The sequence below is a fragment of the Otolemur garnettii genome, unplaced genomic scaffold (genome assembly GCF_000181295.1).
Source record: "Otolemur garnettii isolate 467f Iridium unplaced genomic scaffold, OtoGar3 scaffold00098, whole genome shotgun sequence".
Classification (NCBI taxonomy): Eukaryota; Metazoa; Chordata; class Mammalia; order Primates; family Galagidae; genus Otolemur; species Otolemur garnettii.
The window spans coordinates 6,398,183-6,419,066 of record NW_003852493.1 but is presented as its reverse complement, the minus strand read 5'-3'; the positions used below and the strand labels follow the sequence as shown (position 1 = coordinate 6,419,066).

The 20,884-nt window shown below is 39.5% G+C and overlaps 1 protein-coding gene and 1 pseudogene across 4 annotated transcripts in view; both read left to right on the top strand.

Moving 5' to 3' along the window:
• WDSUB1 (WD repeat, sterile alpha motif and U-box domain containing 1) overlaps positions 1–20,884 on the top strand; it is a 67,079-nt gene that overhangs the window by 22,036 nt on the left and 24,159 nt on the right. For 2 of the 3 annotated variants that reach the window (XM_023516822.1, XM_003795968.3), the window contains exons 5-9: positions 1,160–1,253; positions 14,623–14,656; positions 16,816–16,856; positions 16,937–17,043; positions 17,704–17,883. In XM_023516822.1, coding sequence (XP_023372590.1) covers positions 1,160–1,253; positions 14,623–14,656; positions 16,816–16,856; positions 16,937–17,043; positions 17,704–17,883 — 456 coding nt within the window. The remainder of the gene's footprint in view (positions 1–1,159; positions 1,254–14,622; positions 14,657–16,815; positions 16,857–16,936; positions 17,044–17,703; positions 17,884–20,884) is intronic. The other variant, XM_023516821.1, reaches the window with a different exon arrangement.
• Positions 6,516–9,410, top strand: LOC105887581 (annotated as a pseudogene). The gene is made up of 2 exons (XR_002774831.1): positions 6,516–6,548; positions 7,587–9,410. The product of XR_002774831.1 is annotated as an actin-related protein 2/3 complex subunit 1B pseudogene (transcript).

The following is a 20,884-nucleotide window of genomic DNA, read 5'->3' as shown; positions in this document are numbered from 1 at the left end:
GAGGTGGGGTTTTGCTCTGGCTCAGACTGGTCTCAAACTCCTGAGCTCAGGGGATTCACCAGCCTTGGCCTCCCAGAGTGCTAGGATTACAGATGATTGAGCCACTGTACCCAGCCTGATTATTTTTATTTAAAGAATGAGAGTATACTTTTTTGATGTTAAGTTTTTAAAAATCACTTTTTTTAGTCTTTTGGACAATTGCATATTTTCCTTTTATCAGACACGCTAAAATTATTATATAGTTACATTTAAACTAAAAGATACTAAAAATATTTTATTAGTAATCAAATTGCCTCATCTAGCCTGTGCTTAAACACATTTTTAAAATCCATTACTGAATTTTTGAACCACTTAAACATATTGTATTTCAGTTATTTGCTTATATGTATAGATACCTGCAGGAGGATTTTAAATTTTAATTTTTTTTTTATTTTTGTATCCTTTAGGCTTTCAAAGATTATTGAATAAATAAGTGGAATTAGTGGGAGGATTTGGGGGGATTTTTTGTTTCTTTGTTTTTTGTTTTGGAGATGGAGTCTCTCTCTGTCACCTGGGTCGAGCACAGTGTCCTTATCACAGCTCACTAAAACTTGCAACTCCAGGGCTCAAGTGATTCTCCTGTCTTAGCCTCCCAGGTAGCTGGGACTATAGCCATGCACCACTATGCCCAGCTAATTTTCCTATTTTTTTGTACAGACAGAGGCCTCATTCTTGCTCAGATTGGGCTCAAACTCCTGGCATCAAGCAATCCTCCTGCCTCGGTCTCCTAGGATGCAAGGATTATAGGCATGAGCCACCAAGCCCAGCTGAAAATTGTTCACTTAAAAATAAATTCTAGGCTCGGCGCCTATGGCTCAAGTGGCTAAGGCGCCAGCCACGTACACCCAAGGTGGTGGGTTCGAATCCAGCCAGGCCCACCAAACAACAATGACGGCTACAACCAAAAAATACCCAGGTGTTGTGGCAGGCGCCTGTAGTGCCAGCTACTTGGGAGGCTGAGGCAGGAGACTCGCTTGAGCCCAGGAGTTGGAGGTTGCTGTGAGCTGTGATGCCATGGCACTGTACCCAGGGGGGACAGCTTGAGGCTCCTGTCTCAAAAAAAAAAAAAAAAAATTCTAAGCATGGTCAGCTTGCTAATTTTCTACCTTGTTATTTGCAGGTTTTGAATTAAAATATAAAAGTGCGCTGAGTGGGCACTCTGCTCCTGTTCTGGCTTGTGCTTTTTCCCATGATGGGCAGATGCTAGTTTCGGGGTAAGCTATTTAATTTTCTTAAGCCGTTTCGATATGAAATAGAACAGATAAACAGAAAAGTACATAAAGCGTAAAAGAACAGCTTGATGAATTATTATGATGTAACCACTCTTCAGGTCAAAATGGAACATGGCTGGTCCTGCTCTGGAACCCCTTCCCTCCTTTCCAAGCTCCCCTCTAATGATAATACCTCGAGTGAGTGTCATATGCAGTAGTGCTTTTTTCTTTTAAACTGACTGAAATTGTACAGCATGAATTATTTTGTGTCTGGCTTCCTTTACCCAACATTACACTTGTCACCTTAATTCATATTACTGTATGTGATTTGTTGGTTTTCACTGCTGTGTAATCCATTGCATGGATATACCGTAATATCCATTTTAATGTTGATACGGGAACACAGATTGTTTCCGGTTAAGGAGCATTACAGTAATAATTCTATGAAAATAGCACATCTCCTGGTGCACATATTTATGCATTTCTGAAGGATCAGTACCCAGGAATGGTGTTTTTGGGTCACAGCATATTTCTATTTTCAACTTTGGCAGATAACATCAAATTGTTCCAAAAGGTGGAACAATTAATGCTCCTTCCTATAGCAGTGCTGTTTTGTATCCTAGCCTGTACTTAGTATTGTGGGTCTTTTAATTTGTAGCCATTCTGGGTATGTAATGTTACCTTACTGTGGTTCTAATTTGTGTTTCCCTAAAAGAGAGGTTGGAACCTTATTAGAAGTTTATTGTCCGCAGGTATTTATTTCTCTCATGTGAAGTGCCTGTTCATGTCTCCTGCCCATTTTTCTTATGGCTAATCTTTTTCTATTGATTTGTTGTTCATATTTGAATTTTTGTATTTGAATCATTTGTTGGTTGTATGAGTTGCAAATATCTTTTCTTGCTCCATGGAATTGCCTTTTCACAGTTTATAATTTTAATGTTCTCAGTTTCTGTATGTTGCTTTCCCCCCGTTTGTTTGTTTTTTATTTCAGGTTATTATGAGGGTACAAATGATTAGGTTATAATGTTTGCAGGTTTCTTTGTTTTGAGGTCATGAAGATATTTTCCTATATGATCTTCTAACACCTTCGTTGTTTTGCCTTTTACAAATTGACGAGCGTGTCTGACATGAAGTAGGAATCCAGTTTCATTTCTTTCCTTATGGCTATCCACTTGTCCTAGGACCATTTAATGAAAAGACCAACTTTTCTCCACCGTTTTGTTAGGCTCCTTTGTCGGAAATCGCTGACCATACACATGTGGGTCTGTTTCTCAGCCTGCTACTCTGTTCTGTGTTGCTGTTTATCTGTCCTTGCTCTAATACCATCTGTATTCCCAAGGTTTTATAGGTATTTCGGCTATTCTTGGCTCTTGACACTTTCTTACAAGTTTTAGAATCACCTGTCTGGTTGCCCCAACTCTTATCTTCACACACACAGACCTCTTTGGATTTTGATTGGGATTTGTAGAGTCTGATAAATTGGGGGAGAATTGACATCTTTTGATACTGGGTCTTTTATTCTGTGAATATTGCATTATTTCTGCATTTGTTTTTTAATTCCAGTAATTCTATGTAGAGGTCTTGTTCATCTCTTAGTAGACTTGTTTCCAGGCACTTAATTTTTTTGTTGTTGCAATTATAAAAGATGTGGCCAATATAAGGAAATACATGTGGAAAGAAAATGGATTCACCTATACAGTTTCTTATTTTGACTTTCCATGTATAAAATCATATCATTTGTGGATAATGGTGCTTTTGTTCCTTTTAAAATCCTTACACCTTTGATATCTTTTATGCCTTATTGAATCGGCTAATACTACCAGAATAATGGAGACCTGATAATGGGCCTCATTAGTTGATTCTTCATTGCAGAAGGAAAGCTTTCACTATTAAATATCGTCATTGTAGGTTTGGGGAGATAAGCTTTATTAGCTCTCTTTTCCTTCTAGTTTGTGAGAGTTTTTGGTTGCATTTTAATCATGAAAGAGTGTTTGTTGTATTTCATTGGATGATTTCTCCTGCATTTTTTTTTTATTTTTTTGAGAAAGTCTGTGTTGCTCAAGTTAGAGTGCTTTGGCATCAGCCTAGCTCACAGCAACCTCAAACGCGTGGGTTCAAGGAAACCACCTGCTTCACCCTCTTGAGTAGCTGGGACTTGGCTGCCCACCACAACACCCAGCTAGTTTTCTTAATTTTTTTAGTACAGATGGGAGTTTCCCTCTTGGTCAGGCTGGTGTCAAACTCCTGAGCTCAAGTGACCCTCCTGCTTGGCCTCCCATAGTGCTAGGATTATAGGCATGAGCCATTATGCTTTTTGTGCTTGGCCTTTCTGACATCTTCGGAGATATTTTTTTCCCTCTGTTAGTAGGGTGAATTACATTGATTTTCAAATGTTAAACCACTCTTGCTTTGTTGGAACAAACACTCACTTTTTTTTTTAAGACAGTTTCATTTACTCTTATTGCCCTTAGTAGAGTCCTGTGGCATCATAGCTCACAGCAACCTCAAGCTCTTGGGCTCAAGCAATCCTCTTGTCTCAGTTTTTCTATTTTTAGTAGAGATAGGGTCTCGTTCTTGATCAGGCTGGTATCAAACTCCTGAGCTCAAGCAATCCACCCACCTCAGCCTCCCAGAGTCTTAGGATTAACACAGTGAGCGTGTGCCCAGCTAACACAACATATTGTTTTTGTGAACTGCCGTAGAGAAGGTAGTTTCATTCTAACTGTTGTTCCTTTGGATATAATTCATATTATTTTCCTCTGGTTGCTCATGAAATTTTCTGTTTGTGGTTACCTTATAAGGTACCTTCTTTGATGTAAAAGGTACCTTACTTTGTTACTTTTATGTACTTACATATGAGTTTCGTTTCTTTTCTTTTTTTTTGAGACAGCCTCAAGCTGTCCCACTGGGTAGAGTGCTATGGCATCACAGCTCACAGCAACCTCCAACTCCAGGGCTCAAGTGAGTCTCCTGCCACCACCTCCCAAGTAGCTGGGACCACAGGCGCCCACCACAATGCCCGGCTATTTTTTTTGGTTGCAGCCATCATTGTTGTTGGGCGGGTCCGGGCTGGATTCGAACCTGCCACCCTAGGTGTATGTGGCTGGCACCTTAGCCACTTGAGCCACGAGTTTCTTTTCTTTTCTTTTCTTTTTTTTTTAGACAGAGTCTCACCTTGTCACCCTCGGTAGAGTGCCATGGTGTCTCACAGCAACCTCAAACTCTTGGGCCCAAGTGATTCTCTTGCCTCAGCCTCCTAAGTAGCTGGGACTACAGATGTGCATCATAGCACCCAGCTACCTTTCCACTGCAGTTGTCTTTGTTGTTTAGTAGGCCTGGGCCAGGTTTGAACCCGCCAGACCCCGTGTATGTGGCTGGCGCCCTAACCACTGAGCTATGAGTGCCGAGCCACACTGAGCTTCTTAAATCTGTGAAATGATGTTCTATCAGTTTGGGGACATTTTTATTCGTTATCTCTTTATTGCCTCTGTCCCTTTCCTCCTCTAATTCTGGGACTCCAATTAAATACAAGTTATACATTCTCACTCTAAGCTTTGCCTCTTATTTTCACTTTTATATGTTTACTCTGTTTCTGGTGCTTTATTCTGAATGGTGTCCACTTTACTAACTTTCTATTTAGCTAATGTGTTATTAAACTTATGCATTGAGTTCGAAATTTTGCTTGTGTTTTGGTATTAGAATTTCTATTTGGCTGTCTTTTTCAAGTCCCCTGTCACCTTGTATGATTTCCAAGTTCTCTGTTGAGCTTTTCAATCTTGGCTTTTACTTTTCAAAGCTCAATTCTATGTGTCATTGGTTTGGGATACAATAGCATGATTCACTTTTCATTTGAATGCTTTTGTGTGTTTTCTCCTTCTTGCCACTAGATTTTCTAAAACTTTCCTATCTGATCCAGCCCTTCCACGTTCAGGGCTCTTCACAGCAGCTTTCACTCCGGCCAAGACATTTAGGCTCCTGACCTCTGCTTGAAACGTCTGGGCTAATAGCCTGATGGTTCTTTCCTCCATATGCTCTGATTCTTGTCAAACAGCCAAATATTTAGTTACATTGCTGCTGTTTAAATGCGGCTCTTTCATCTCAAAAGATTGATATTGTTTATCATCAGAAAGCATTTATATAATTCTCTTTGACCTAGAATTTAAATCAGTGGAAAATTCAAGCAAATCAAATTGGATTTCCTCCTCTTGTTTTAGGGAGATAAGTTAATTGACAAAATGATTATATGAGATTCAACAAGTATTTATGGTTCTCTTATGTGCCAAGCTGTCTGCCAGTTGCAATACAGAGGAAGTATGGAAGGATAAGACACTGTGCTCTTGAAGGCATTTTAAGTCTCTTTCCTGGTAGCTGATGCACAGGGTGATAAAGTAGTAACACTGCAAGATCCTGACATATCCTTAGTCTCTAAACCATGGAAGAAGAGTGAAGTGATACTCAGTATTATTTTGTGTTGTTCATTTTATAGCATTGTAATTCTTTGTCAGTTTGTATATATGTGACTCTTAGGTAACTACATTGTATTATATTAACTGGAGTATATTGTTTCCTAATGATTCTGGATAGATGGAAGGTCACATTGTTAAGTGCTTTTGGATATTCAGTGTTGCTGAAGTTCAGATTTGAATATTTTTATGAATATTTTTAGTTTATTTGAATAAACATACAGGCAAATGAATGAGCTAGAAATGTAACTTGGTGAAATATAAACACTTAGTTTTTTAGATGAATTGACAGACATGTTTAAACCATACTTAGTGAGTGGATAGATAAGAGCACATTAATTAGTTAATGAATGGAGTCCACTAAAATCACTGGTAAGATAGATGGGGTACATATATGAAAGAGGGTGACAGTGGGAAAAAAGTGAGTAGGATAAAATATGGAAATACATACGTGGATATAAATAGCTAGCTAGGAAAAGTGAACAACAGAGTGCAAATGTACGTCGGAGGGAAAGTGGATAGTAGATGGTGTGGCCGCGTACACGGCAGCATAGAGTTTATACGCAGATACGGGAGGACTGGAGGACAGAAAAGGCACTCAAAGAGGCAGGAATTCTTGAGTAGATTAAAATGTGTGATAAACATAAAAGGGAATAAAGGGAAAGAAAGCCAGAAAAATAGGTTGTAAAGATGATAGAAGACCTAGGATGTTGTTAGAACTTGTTTTAACTTTATATGGCAAATTTAGAGAACTACGGAAATGTTTAAAGCACCTCTGACTTGCTAGGCCTGCCTGTTGATGATGGGTGCTAATGAGGAGGAAGGAACTCATCATGTAGGTCAGTGGATCTCACTTTTTGGTCTTAAGATTCCTTAACACTTTGAACTTGTCAGTTATTTTAAAAAAGTAAGAATATCCCTTAACATGATTAAAAGTTACTGAGGAAACAAAAAACTTAATTTTGGCTTGATGCCCATAGCACAGTGGTTACAGTGCCGGCCACATACACTGAGGCTGGTGGGTTTGAACCTGGCCTGGGCCAGCTAAACAACAATGACAACTGCAACAAAAAATAGCTGGGCATTCTGGTGGGCCCCTGTAGTTCCAGCTACTTGGGAGGCTGAGGCAAGAGGATTGCTTGAGCTCAAGAGTTTGAGGTTGCTGTGAACTACGATGCCACAGCACTCTACCCAGGGTGACAGAGTGTCTCAAAAAAATAAAATAAATAAAATGCCTTTTATTTGCTTACTGTGGCGCTCTACCCAGGGCAGCATAGTGAGATTCTGTCTCAAAAAAAAAAAAAAAGTTATTGAGGACTGTAAAGAGCCTTTGTATATGTGGATTATATCTATCACTATTTATAATATCACAAAATAAAACTGAGAAAATACTAATGTATTTTAAAATTAATTTTAAAAAATAAACTTACTGCATATTAACTTTTTTAAAAGGAAAAATCAGACAGCACCTGTGGCTCAAGGAGTGGGGCGCTGGCCCCATATGCCGGAAGTGGTGGGTTCAAACCTGGCCCCGGCCAAAAACTGCAAAAGAAAGGAAAAATCAAAAATAGAAGAGTGGCATTGTCTTACATCTTTTAGGATCTTTTCAGTGTTTGGCAGGGCAGAATTCACCTGGTTTTCATGTCTGCTCAAATTCCACTGGCCCCAGAGCTGTGATGGCATCTCACGTCATGTAGCAAAGCTCATAGGAGGTTTTTTCCCTTCATCTTTCTCCACATCTCTGATAACTTTCCTCTGCTCCCTCAGCAGAATTTTTCTTTTATTTGACCCTACTTGTCTTGATCCAAGTGGATAAAACAGGCATTGTATGTACGGGGCTTCTATTCAAGAAGGGTCAGTCAGAGCCAGTTAGTCGCGTCAACTGCCCAGAGTCCACGGCCGAAGATCCTGCAGCAGCCAAGCGGCCGTGGCCTACCACAGCTTCCTGGTGGAGCTCATCAGCTGCCACACCTGGAACAAGGACCGCACCCAAATTGCCATCTGCCCAAACAACCATGAGGTGCACATCTATGAGAAGAGTGGGACCAAGTGGACCAAGGTGCATGAGCTCAAGGAGCACAATGGGCAGGTGACAGGCATCGACTGGGCTCCTGAGAGTAACCGCATCACAACCTGCGGCACAGATCGCAACGCCTACGTGTGGACACTGAAGGGCTGCACATGGAAGCCAGCCCTGGTCATCCTGCAGATTAACCAGGCTGCCCGCTGTGGGCAGTGGCTCCTGTGTTATCTCCATCCGTTATTCTGAGCAGGAGAATGACTGGTGGGTGTGCAAGCACATCAAGAAGCCCATCTGCTCCACTGTTCTCAGCCTGGACTGGCACCCCAACAACGTGCTCCTGGCTGCAGGCTCCTGTGATTTCAAGTGCTGGATCTTCTCATCCTACATCAAGGAGGTGGAGGAGAGGCCGGCATCCACACCCTGGGGCTCCAAGATGCCCTTTGGGGAGCTGATGTTTGAATCCAGCAGTAGCTGTGGCTGGGTGCATGGCGTCTGCTTCTCAGTTAGCAGGAGCTGTGAGGTCTGGGTCAGTCATGACAGCACTGTGTGCCTGGCTGATGCTGACAAGAAGATGGCCATTGCAACCCTGACCTCTGAAACGCTGCCGCTGCTGGCACTGACCTTCATCACAGAAAACAGCCTGGTGGCAGTGGGCCACAACTGCTTCCCAGTGCTCTTTACCTATGATAGCACAGCAGGGACACTGAGCTTCAGTGGGCAGCTGGACATGCCCAAGCAGAGCTCTCAGCAGGGCTTGACGGCCCATGAACGCTTCTAGAACCTAGACAAGAAGGCGAGCTCGGAGGGTGGCGCGTCCTCAGGCGCTGGCCTCAACTCACTGCACGAGAACAGCATCAGCCAGATCTCTATGCTCAGTGGGGCAGGGCCACTGGCATGGGTGGGGGTAGAGCATCTGGGATATGAAGAGCTTGGAGTCAGCCTTGAAGGACCTCAAGATCAAATGACCCATGAGGAGTATGTTGCCTTCATCCCAGCTGCTGGGGAAGTGGGGAGAGGGGAGCAGGGAGATTAGGGTCGCTTTGCTGAATGTTTCTAGGGTACTAGTATGGGTCACTCACTATAGGGGCTGCTTCTCAAAAGGGAAGGAGACAGGCCTCAAGCAGGGGCATTGCAGATATCTTACCTAGTCAAGGAACATGTGCCTTTTTCTTAAATGCTTTCATTTGTTGTAAAAAATATCCTCAGAGCACTATGCTGGTCATGAATTGCTTCAAACATGGAGGTAATAAAAATGCAGTGGTGGAAAAAAGAAAGAGTCTTTATAACTCAGATAGAAGCTGCCTCTTTTCCATAAACTTTTTGTAGTTTGAATTCCTTGGAAACTAGGTCTTAAAATGCCCATGATTGTTAAGAGTTGTAAAAACTTAATAACTAGCGCCTTCTTTTCTTCTTCTTGAGTTGAAAACCAGTCAGAGAGCAATAGAGGACAGATAAACTGATAGAGTGTTCCCTCTCTCCCTGGCAAGATGTGGGATGCTTGTTTATATTTTACCTGTTTTGTAAATGCATGAAGGTTTTATTGTCATGACTCAGGAGTGGCCTTAATGAACAACCTCTCTTGCTCAGTAATGACTAGCAGAAGAAGGTTTAAAGTCACGTTTACCAAATCCAAATCATCTCCCCCCCCTTCTCTTTCTACAATATTGCCAAGAATTGAACAAGTTAGTTCATTTAGTAACTTGAAAGGACAAGTTGCAGTTTGTTCGTCATGGAGGGTTGTCACATACTCTGTTGCTTGAAATAAGATGTCTTATGACAGCTTTAGTGAATAGCCATGCTATCTGCTTTCTAAGTTTTTAGGCTCAAACTATTAGTATGTGCCGTCATGAAGCAGTTTTTTAATTTTATTTATTTATTTTTTTTGAGACAGAGCCTCAAGCTGTTGCCCTGGGTAGAGTGCCGTGGCATCACAGCTTACAGCAACCTCCAACTCCTGGGCTCAAGTGAGTCTCCTGCTTCTGTCTCCCAAGTAGCTGGGACTACAGGCACTGGCCACAACGCCTGGCTTTTTTTTTTTTTTTTTGGTTGTAGCAGTGATTATTGTTTGGTGGGCCCGCGCTGGAACAGGTCGAACTCGCCAGCTCAAGTGTATGTGGTTTGCGCCTTAGTCACTTGAGCCACAGGCGCCAAGCCATGGAGCAGTTTTAATATGCTCATGGGAGAAGATATTCCAGCTAGTGCAAAATACAGAAACGTGGGTTTTAGGGTCACAGAGAACAGAGTTTTAGTATTAGCTCTGCTGCTGGCCAGCTGTGCAACCTTGACCAGTTCTGGTTCCGGGTCTTCTCTCAACTTCATTTTCTGAGTTATAAAATGAAGAAATAATAGCATTTTCCTCATAAAATTATGAACTTTAAGAAAAATGAGGGTAAGCCATTTATGTTTGGGATATAATTTATGTATTTATTAAATTTATATATAATCTATAACACATATTTTTATGTAATCCAGAACATCAGGGAATTTGTAACATATCATTGTAGCCCCTCTTTTTCTGATTTCTGCTTTTTCTGAATTGGGCTTTTAGCCATTGGCTTCTACTGAGGGGCCTTACAAAACAACTCTTGGAAACTGCGGTTCTCTCCAGGAAGAATTATTGAGGACTTTGTGTTCCGTGGCATCCTCTCTATAAACACCTCGGGGAGACAGTTCTGTCAGATCTCAGTCTAGGGAATCCGTGTCGTTTTCTTAGACTAGGTTTGTGTTTCTATCTTAAACTGTGTAGCTGATCATACTGCCTTTGTTGCCTGGCTATTGAAGAATCTCAGAAACAAACGTGCAGGCCTCCTTTACCAAAGTGGCCTGGATCTTGTGACGTGTGCTTGGGTACTAATCTTAACTTTCGTTTCTCTTTCCCACCCCATCTTTATCTTCTCTTCCTCTTGAGATTCTTTATGGGATTTTTATCTTGTTTCTGCTACATCTTTGCAAGAGACTGTAAACCCTTTCAGAATGAGAAGTCACATAAATACATTTAAAGTAAAAATGCTGAAGTGTAAAATAAGTTTGTAAGCCTTAGGAACATACTTGACCTCAAGAAATAATTGTTGGTAATTTAATCTGATCAGGGTGGTTGGGGTTGTTTTTCTGTGTGTGTGTATTTTGACATTGTACAAAGATAGTTTGAAAAAGGCTTCATGTGGTTTCTGACGTGGGTGGCAGCACCGTGTCACTGCATGTCTCACAGATCTCCTGGAGTCTGGGGTTATATGCTTCCTCATATCAAGCACATAACTTTATGTGCTGTTGATATTGTCCAGCAGCTGTCTAGATATAATTGATGTGTTTCTCTTATATTCTGTAGTGAGCAGAGCTGTGGTTTGGAATAGTGGTCCACAACCTTTTTGGTGCTGGGGACCAGTTTCATGGAAGACAATTTTCCAGGGACCCAGGGGTAGGGGGTACAAGGGAGGGGCAGGAGGTGGAATTTAGGAGGTGATGGGGAGCAGCTACTTCCTAACAGGCCACATACAGGTACTGGTTGGCCCAGGGGTTGGGGGTCGGCAGGTTTAGGGTATCACAAAACCATAGGAATAGGGTATGAAAAGACTTGAATACTAGTGTACCCACCTAAAAGGGGAGTCAGGTAGAAGGCAACAGGGTAGACTGTGGTGGAATGTGTGTACTGAAGAGTTGAGGGAAGCGCCAGAGAGGCAGAGAGTGTGTAACCAGGGCACCACACACCTGGAACTTTTGGTGTTGGTTCAACTTCAATTTAGGAAGTATTTGGAGGTTCTATATTGTTTCAGTAGTTTCAAAGTATTTTATTTTATACGTATTTATAGTGGGCTGTTATTCTCCTAGTCTCTCAAACTCAGATTTCAAAATTGAAAACTAATCCCTAATCCGAATTTTCCTCCCTCAATATCTGTTGAGTTATCAAATCCTATTGTGTCTTTCTTTGAATCAATATTAGTATAATTAGAGACAGTAGGAAATAAGTAAGTTTTAAATCCTTTTGGAGGCAGTAGGAGGTGAATTTAAAATCCTTTCTATCTCCAAAAGTTTGCGGGTCTCTCTTCATGATCTCCATTCGTCTTGCTTGGATCCAGGGGATACCTAATAGTTTCTTCATGTTTGGGCTTTTGCTTCTCAAATTTATTCCTATTTATTCATCAGCAGGTGAACCTTTTTCTTTTTTTTTTTTTTTTTTTTTTTGAGACTGGAGCCTCAAGCTGTCCCCCTGGGTAGAGTGCCGTGGCATCTCAGCTCACAGCAACCTCCAACTCCTGGGCTCAAGCGAGCCTCCTGCCTCCTCCTCCCAAGTAGCTGGGACCACAGGCGCCCGCCACAATGCCCGGCTATTTTTTGGTTGCAGCCGTCATTGTTGTTTGGTGGGCCCAGGCTGGATTTGAACCCGCCACCTTGGGCGTATGTGGCTGGCGCCTTAGCCACTGAGCCACAGGTGCTGAGCCGGTGAACCTTTTTCATTCCCCTCATGTTGGCTGTCTGTGGCCTGTGAGATTGGATTCCTCGGGCAGGCACTGAGGGTGCTTTGCACTTTTGCTTTTGTCTACACTTTGAGCCCTACTCCTTGTTCTCGTATGTGGACTCTGGCTTGTTATCCTAATTACTGTCTTCCCAATACAGTGCTTAAAATATCGCTAATAATGACCCTCCTCTCAAGTGATACATCAAGGATTAGTTTTAATTCCATCTGGTGGTGGTCTCAGATGGTAGAATTTCCTTTTAGTTTTATTGTTTTGTTTTTGTTTTTGACACCAAGAAGGATTATACACATGTAATGGGTACCAGACAGATCATTTTCTATGTAAATTTATCATAGTTGGGCTCCAGCGATCTCCAAATGAAATTTTGGCAATCACCCTTTAGAAGAGCTAGGCTTAAGTAGAACTAGGATCTAGGTCAGTTAAACAAAAGCCAGTTCACCCAGTGACCAATTCACTTATTTTTAAGAAAATCTATTAGTTTCAGTTGACCAGTTTTCCTTTTGTCTTCATAAAATCTTTAAAAGTAATTTTTCATGTAACTCCTGACTCCCAGCCATATTGCTATAGTTAGAGACCTGACTTCCCTACCTCTTATGAAGGTACTTTTGGGTATGGATAGTTATTCTAATTGATGTTTCTGTCAGGCGACAATCACTGGACAGTTCCATTCTGCCATCTTGTTGACACTAACATTACCCTTTTTCTCCTAGGATGTTTAAAAGTAATAGAATTTTTCCTAAGAATTTTAGATATTCTGTAAATAATAACTTGTACCTTGAAGAATTTAGGACTAAATAAAAGTATCTAAAAATTGCATCTTGCATATACATACTCAAGTAATATTAGTTGCTAGTATAATTTCTCACTGCTTTAGATGGAATTTCACATTTAAAGTCATAACCTTTTTGATATCCAGAATATGTATTACAGTCATCCCTTGGTATGTGTAGGGGATTGGGCCCAGGACCCTCTAAGGATACCAAAACCCATGGATGTTCAAATCTCTTATGATGTACTATTTGCATATCACCTCCTATCCTCCCATATACTTGAAATGATTTCTAGATTACTTATAATAATACAGTGTAAATGCTATGTAAATAGATGTTATTCTATATTTTTATTTGTATCTTTTACTATTGTATTTTATTTTATTTATTTTCTTTTTTTGAGACAGAGTCTCAGTATGTCATCCTTGGTAGAGTGCTGTGGTGTCACAGGTCACAGCAATCTCAAACTCTTGGGCTTAAGCAATTCTCTTGCTTCAGCCTCCCAAGTAGCTGGGACTACAGGCGCAGGCCTGGGTTGGGTTCAAACCTGCCAGCTCCAGGGTATGTGGCCGGCGCCCTAGCTGCTGAGCTATAGGCACCAAGCTGTTATTATATTTTATTTTATATTTTAATTTTTAAAGTATAATTTTTATCTTGAACTCATGGCAAAGATTCCATAGTCAATATCTATCATCAACATTCAACATTGGGTAGGCTACTTTGCTGACCACAAAGGAATTTTAAGCCTTCTAGATATGAATCCTATGGCCAGGCTACAATCAGTTTTTTTATACTAAGTACAAATAATACTGCTCTTGGAGAGTAGCACACATACCACTTGTACTGCTGATATGTTGTCTAGCCTTGCAGTGTATATCATGAGGCATAAAGACTGTTTCTAAGAAGGGGAAAGCATATCTGTAGTAAGACTATATCTGTCTCGTTTTTAATTACCTATTTTGTTATAATATTGTATTTTCTTTATGTGATTATCTTTTTCCCTGTTAGAATAACCCCAGATGATTACTTTTAATTTTGTAGCATTAAAAGAAACCATGTAGTCAACATCAAGTTTTAGAACTATAGTGTTCAAAAATGCGTTGTAGGGCGGCGCCTGTGGCTCAAGGAGTAGGGTGCCACCCCCATATACTGGAGGTGGTGGGTTCAGAACCTGGCCCCAGGCAAAAAAAAAACCTGAAAAAATGTGTTGTGATAAAACATATATGCATTGATTAGTAGTTAAGGTGTAGCCATATCAATAGTAAAGAACAATGCTATCTGAAACAGAACCAAGTAGCAAGTAATAACTTTTCCTTGTAATGGTTTTTCTCTTTGAGTTACTAACTTGATATGGAATTGTGACTTATTTATATATCACAGACTCTTGTTCTATTTATGTCTTTATAGTATAAATAGCATATATTATTTTAATAAAGTTTATATTTTTTTGATAAATTTTATATATGGCATACAGTTTTTTGAATAAAGTTCATATATATATAAACCAAAAGAGGATGTTCTAAAATGTCAATATTTCAGCCTTTTCTTGAAAAGTTACTAAAACGATTTTGAAATACTAATTACATAAAATGTTGTGCTTTATTCTTACAGAACTTTTCACCTAGTTTCTTTTTTCTTTTAAAGATCAGTGGATAAGTCAGTTATAGTATATGATACTGTAAGTATATTAAAATCTTAAGTGTGATCTGTGTAAGTCATGTTATTAGACTCCAAGTTTAATGGGCATGATAGAAAAAGTATATACTTCTTACATTTAGTATGCCTCCCAAATATATACATTTCCATAAATGCTAAAATAGTTATTCAGGTAATGTATTTGTTCTGGGACAAATGACAAGCTCTTAACTGTTTATATTATTATTATTTTTGGAGACAGGGTCTCAATCTGTTGCCTGGGCTAAAGTGCAGTGGCATTATCAGAGCTCACTGCAACCTCCAACTCATGGCCTCAAGTGACCCTCCTCTCTCAGCCTCACGAGCGTCTAGGAGTCTAGGCCTGCGCCACCACTCCTGGCTGATTTTTTCTCTTTGAAATTTTTGTAGCAATGGGATCTTTCTGTTGCCCAGGCTGATCTAGAACTCTTGGGTTTAAGTGATCTCCTGCCTCAGCCTCCCAAAGTGCTAAGATTACAGGCATAAGTCACCAGACCTGACCTTCGTAATGATTTCAAGTTAGATGGAATTTCATTTCTTTTTTTTTTTTTTTTGAGACTGAGTTTCTATCTGTTACCCTTGGTAGAGTGCCATGGCATCACAGCTCACAGCAACCTCAAACTCTTGGGCTTAAGCAATTCTCTTGCCTCAGCCTCCCAAATACCCAGGACTACAGGTGCCCGCCACAACGTATAGCTATTTTTTGCTGCAGTTGTCATTGTTGTTTAGCTGGGCCAGGCCTGGTTTGAACCCACCAGCCTCCGTGCATGTGGCCAGTGCTATAACCATTGTGCTACAGGCACTGAGGCAGGATGGATTTTCTATGAAGTAGATCATAGAAAATACACATTTAAAGAGCACAAATATTAAAAAAAATCACTTTCAATCAGTTATTAAACTCTTAACACCAGGCTTCCATAAGAGCAAAGAATGAATGTTGACCCCAGGGTTTTTGGAGAGAATAGTGGAAAGTACTTACCTTCCTTAGAATCCTGGCTGGATTTGAGAGAGTACTATATGAAAGAATAGGCTATCATGGATTTGGAAAAATAGGAGTTTTGGCTAAGTTGCATGTTAAGAAAAGAAATGTTTTACATATAACAAAGGTGTAGTTGATAAAATTTTCTCTAAGAAATCAGTGTTGAGTGAGTTCAGACTGCAGCTGTGCTAACAGATAGATGGAGATAGAAATTGTCCTAGAGTAGTGGGCCAAGCAAGTAACCTACACTGGCCCTCCACATGGAAGTTCACGTCATTGAGAGATCTGGCAGGAGATGGGAAAGAATACTCAGGTAGGTGAAGTAGATCATTATCACTCATGAACTTTTCTTGAGATTTTACAGCCACAAAATAATTTTTTTTTTTTTTTTTTTGAGACAGAGCCTCAAGCTGTCCCCCTGGGTAGAGTGCCGTGGCATTACAGCTCACAGCAACCTCCAACTCCTGGGCTCAAGCGAGTCTCCTGCCTCCGCCTCCCAAGTAGCTGGGACCACAGGCGCCCGCCACAACGCCCGGCTATTTTTTGGTTGCAGCCGTCATTGTTGTTTGGCGGGTCCGGGCTGGGGATTCGAACCCGCCACCTTAGGTGTACGTGGCTGGCGCCTTAGCCGGTTGAGCCACAGGCGCCGAGCCCACAAAAATAGTTTTAACATTAAATTTTCCTCGTAAAATATGTGTATGAGTCTCACTGAATACACCCAAATTTTGGATGACCACCTAAGTGTCCTCAAAATCTAAGTGATTTCTAATCTCACTGATCTTGCAATGTGCACAAGTCAGATGTGACAGCAAAAATAAAAATTATTTCATATAGTAGATGTCTAAATTACTGTTAATAAATTTAAATAGGTCAGCAAATACCAAGGCTCTACTAAGCATTTCTAAGAAGGTGGTTGGTGAGACAGCAATGCTGGTTAATTGAGAGTGAAATAAGTACCTGATAATACCAGTCGTTACATGGGCCACTCTCTATCTAAAGTTTCAACTTACATTGGTAGTATTTATTTATAATATGTCATTAGTGATATTATAATATTACTATATACATAGTAGTATTTATAATGAGAATATTAGAGCACATACGAGTGTTTCCCCATTTGTAAGTCTTTATCAGTAACTATTCCTGCCTGAGGAAATATAAGGCTTTTTCTTATTGTTTTTCAGATTACTGGGAATATACTTCACAGGTTGACTCAGCACACCAGGTCTGAACTTAACCTCACTTTGTATTAATATAGTTAAAAAATTAGTCAGAAGATGCATAACAGTTGTTTTTATTAACCAGGTATGTCACAACTTGTGCCTTTGCGCCCAATATTCTTTTACTTGCTACTGGTTCGATGGACAAAACAGTGAACGTCTGGCAATTTGATGTGGAGACGCTCTGCCAAGGTTAGTAAGGGTGTCATCTTCAACCCCTCAACCCCACACACCATTAAACCATGGGTTATTCATATGGCTTTTCTCTTATAAAGTGTACATTCAGATTTAATCTTAAAACATTTTTAGAGAAGCCAGTGTCAAAGTAGTTGCCATACATTAAAGCTGCAGGTAGATGCTTTGGGGTCCAAACTATGTGTCTCACACCTTCCTTGCTTTTTGTAAGCTATATATTTATCCTTCATACTATCTTTTCAGATAAATGTTGCTTGAGGACAGAATAGAAGTTACACTTGTATTTTGTTGGTTTTATTTTTGGCCTCACCAAGCAGTATTGCCATATAATTTAGTTTTATTTTTATCACTGTCAAAATTAAGCAAATAGTGGTGCTGATATGCAGATGATGGTACAAATAAAATACATTTGCCTGTATGAATTTTATATAGTAAAGAAAAATTGTTTTTCTAGAGTGAAAAGGAAGAAGTTCCAAAAGAGTGGTATTCAGTATAGTATTAAACAACATAGTGATATGTGAGTTTTTGAAATTCTTAAAAGGCAGTTAAAGTAATAAAATAGATTTAAGGAAATTTCATTTACTTTGTAATTAAAAGTGAGAATGTTTATTAAAGAAATACTTTTTTGTTATTTCACTTAACCTTTTGTTTTTTAAGCAAGGAGCACAGATGATCAGCTGAAGCAATTTACTGAAGATTGGTCAGAGGAAGATGTCTCAGCATGGCTTTGTAGCCAAGGCTTAAAAGACCTTGTTGGTATTTTCAAGATGAATAACATTGATGGAAGTGAACTTTTGAGTCTCACAAAAGAAAGTCTGGCTGACGATTTGAAAATTGGTAAGAGGCAGAGAATCTTACAAATCTTACAAATAACTTTTAGTATTTACTCTGAGATTGAGTTCATTTGCATTAATCTTTTCCTCTTTTTTTCTTTTTCTTTTCTTTTTTTCTTTGGAGACAGTGTCTCACTTTGTTACCGTTGGTAGAGTGCAATGGCATCATAGCTCACAGCAATTTCTAACTGTTGGGTTCAAGCGATCCTCTTGTGTCAGTTTTTCTTTTTTAGTAGAAATGGGGGTCTAGGATTACAGGCATGAGCCACTGTGCCAGGCCTAATCCTTTCTTCCTACTATTCTAGCACAGTACTTATTACCTGTCATCTTGGTGACAGCCATCCTCGTTATGAAGTGGTATTACATTGAGGTTTTTTGTTTTTTGGGGGGTTTTTTTGAGACAGAGCCTCAAGCTGTCCCCCTGGGTAGAATGCTATGGCTTCACTGCTCACAGCAACCTCCAACTCCTGGGCTAAAGCGAGTCTCCTCCCTCCGCCTCCCAAGTAGCTGGGACCACAGGCGCCCGCCACAACACCCGGCTGTTTTTTGGTTGCAGCCATTATTGTTGTTTGGCGGGTCCGGGCTGGATTCTAACCCGCCACCTTAGGTGTATGTGGCTGGCGCCTTAGCCACTTGAGCCACAGGCGCCGAGCCTACATTGAGGTTTTGATTTGCATTTACCTAACGGCTTAGAGCATCTTTCAAATGCTTATTGACCATTTATATATTTTCTTTGGAGAAATGTCTATTCAGATCCTTTGCCCACTTTTAAATTGTCTTTTTACTCTTAAGTTATAAGAGTTGTTTATATATTCTGAATACAACTAGATCATTAATCAAAAACAAGTTTAGAGTCTTAGCATCATGCCCTATCGAACATTATGCTCTAATAAAAGTTAACAGAAAGTTCAAGAAATAGGGTATACATGTTGAGAGCTATTGTTAATGATCCATTTTTGGGTGGTGCCTGTGGCCTCATATGCTGGAGGTGGCAGGTTCAAACCCAGCCCTGGCCAAAAAAACCTCCAAAAAAAAAGAAATCCATTTTTAAAATATAGTAGCATATATTCCTTACATAGTAAATATTCATATAGCATGTGAGACTATTTAAAGCTCTTGGAAGTTTATGGCATTTTAACACAAAGATGATTTGGTGCACATAATTTAGGTTGATGGTTATACTGTATACTATACTCAGGTCATGCCATGAAAGTCACTTTTTTATTCCAGTACTTGTCTTCTAATTTATTCATTCTTCCTGAGAGTAGGTGATAGAATGCAGGTTTATTTGCTTGGTTTTTTTTTGCAGTTTTTGGCTGGGGCTGGGTTTGAACCCACCACCTCCAGCATGGGGCTGGCTTCCTACTCCTTTGAGCCACTAGTGCTGCCTGGTTTATTTGTTATTGGGATGAATTTACCATGTTAGGTGTTTTCTCACTGATCTCTTACAATGAAATCTTAACACCTTGTCAGGCAGACGTATTTGACAATGTAAAATAATTTCAGATTTAACAAAAGATGTTTAAAAACATAAAAGACATATAACAAAAGTGAAGAAAATAGAATGGTGTTTTTATAGCCATGGAAATAAAGAATAAGACATTCTTCCAGGATTCAATTGATGGCCTGAAATCGTTTTTATGACTGAGATGACTCTCAGTTTTAGCAGTAGTGATCATTGTTAAGGTGAGTGAAATGGGTTTTGAAAATATTGGGCCCACGCCAAATTAAAATGCAATTCACATGACTTTTGTGGCAGTCTAATAGCAGAATTTGAAAAATCATTATTATGAATGGAGACAAAAATGTTGCATATTTAGTAAATAAGGAATCTGATTTATACTTGTCCTGAAAGTTTGGAGAGTTAGCAAACTCAACAAATTAAATACAGAATAAATTAGTAAATAAATATACTAGGACATTTATTTTTTCCTCATTATTCTAAAATATTTAAAATTTTTGGAAAACTTTTATTGTAAAGGACCAAGAGGCTAACTTTAATCTTCTAGAAGTGTTATTTTCAGCTACGATGAATTTCTTCTAGTCTTGAATTTTGAGAAAAGAAAACTTATCCTGAAAACAATAAATTGGACTAATAGAGATACAATTGGGTCTAGAAACAAATGTGTTAAGAGGTAAACTGATGAGTATAAATACTAATGAACTCTACTTTTTTATGTATAACTTTGTTATTTATGTTTGCCTTTGTGGAATAACTGTTAAAACGGGTTCTATGGCAATGCAAAAAAAGTCAGAATTTGTTTAACATTGAGCATATGAAGGAAGTTGATTAATTGTGCAGTAAAATACACTGGATTGTTTAAGACTAAAGTAGTACACATACCTGTTATGTTTAACACTTAAAAGATACCTGTACTTTTAAGGTATTGAGCAGTCTATTAAATCTTTTTTCTTTTCCTTTCTTTCTTTTTTTTTTTTATGAAATCTTAGCTGTGTACATTGATGCAATCATGGGGTACAGTGTGGTGTTTTCATATACAATTTGAAATATTTTCATCAAACTGGTTAACTTAGCTTTCATGTCATTTTCTTAGTTATTGTGTTAAGATGTTTATATTCTACTTTTAGAAAGATTCACTTGTACCCTTGTGAGATAAACCATAAAGGTGACCCCACCAATCACCCTCCCTCCACCTATCCATCCCCCTCCGCTCCCCCCTCCTCTCTCCCCATATTCTTAGGCTATAATTAGGTTATAGCTTTCTTATAAAAGCTATAAATTAGTTTCATAATAGGGCTGAGTACATTGGATACTTTTTCTTTCATTTTTGAGATACTTTGCTAAGAAGTGATGTGTTTTCATATACAATTTTAAATACTCTCATCAAACTGGTTAACGTAGCCTTCATGTTGTTTTCTTAGTTATTGAGTTAAGACATTCATACTCTGCTTTTAGAAAGATTCACTTGTGGCTCGGTGCCTGTAGCTCAACCGGCTAAGGCGCCAGCCACATACACCTAAGGTGGTGGGTTCAAATCCAGCCT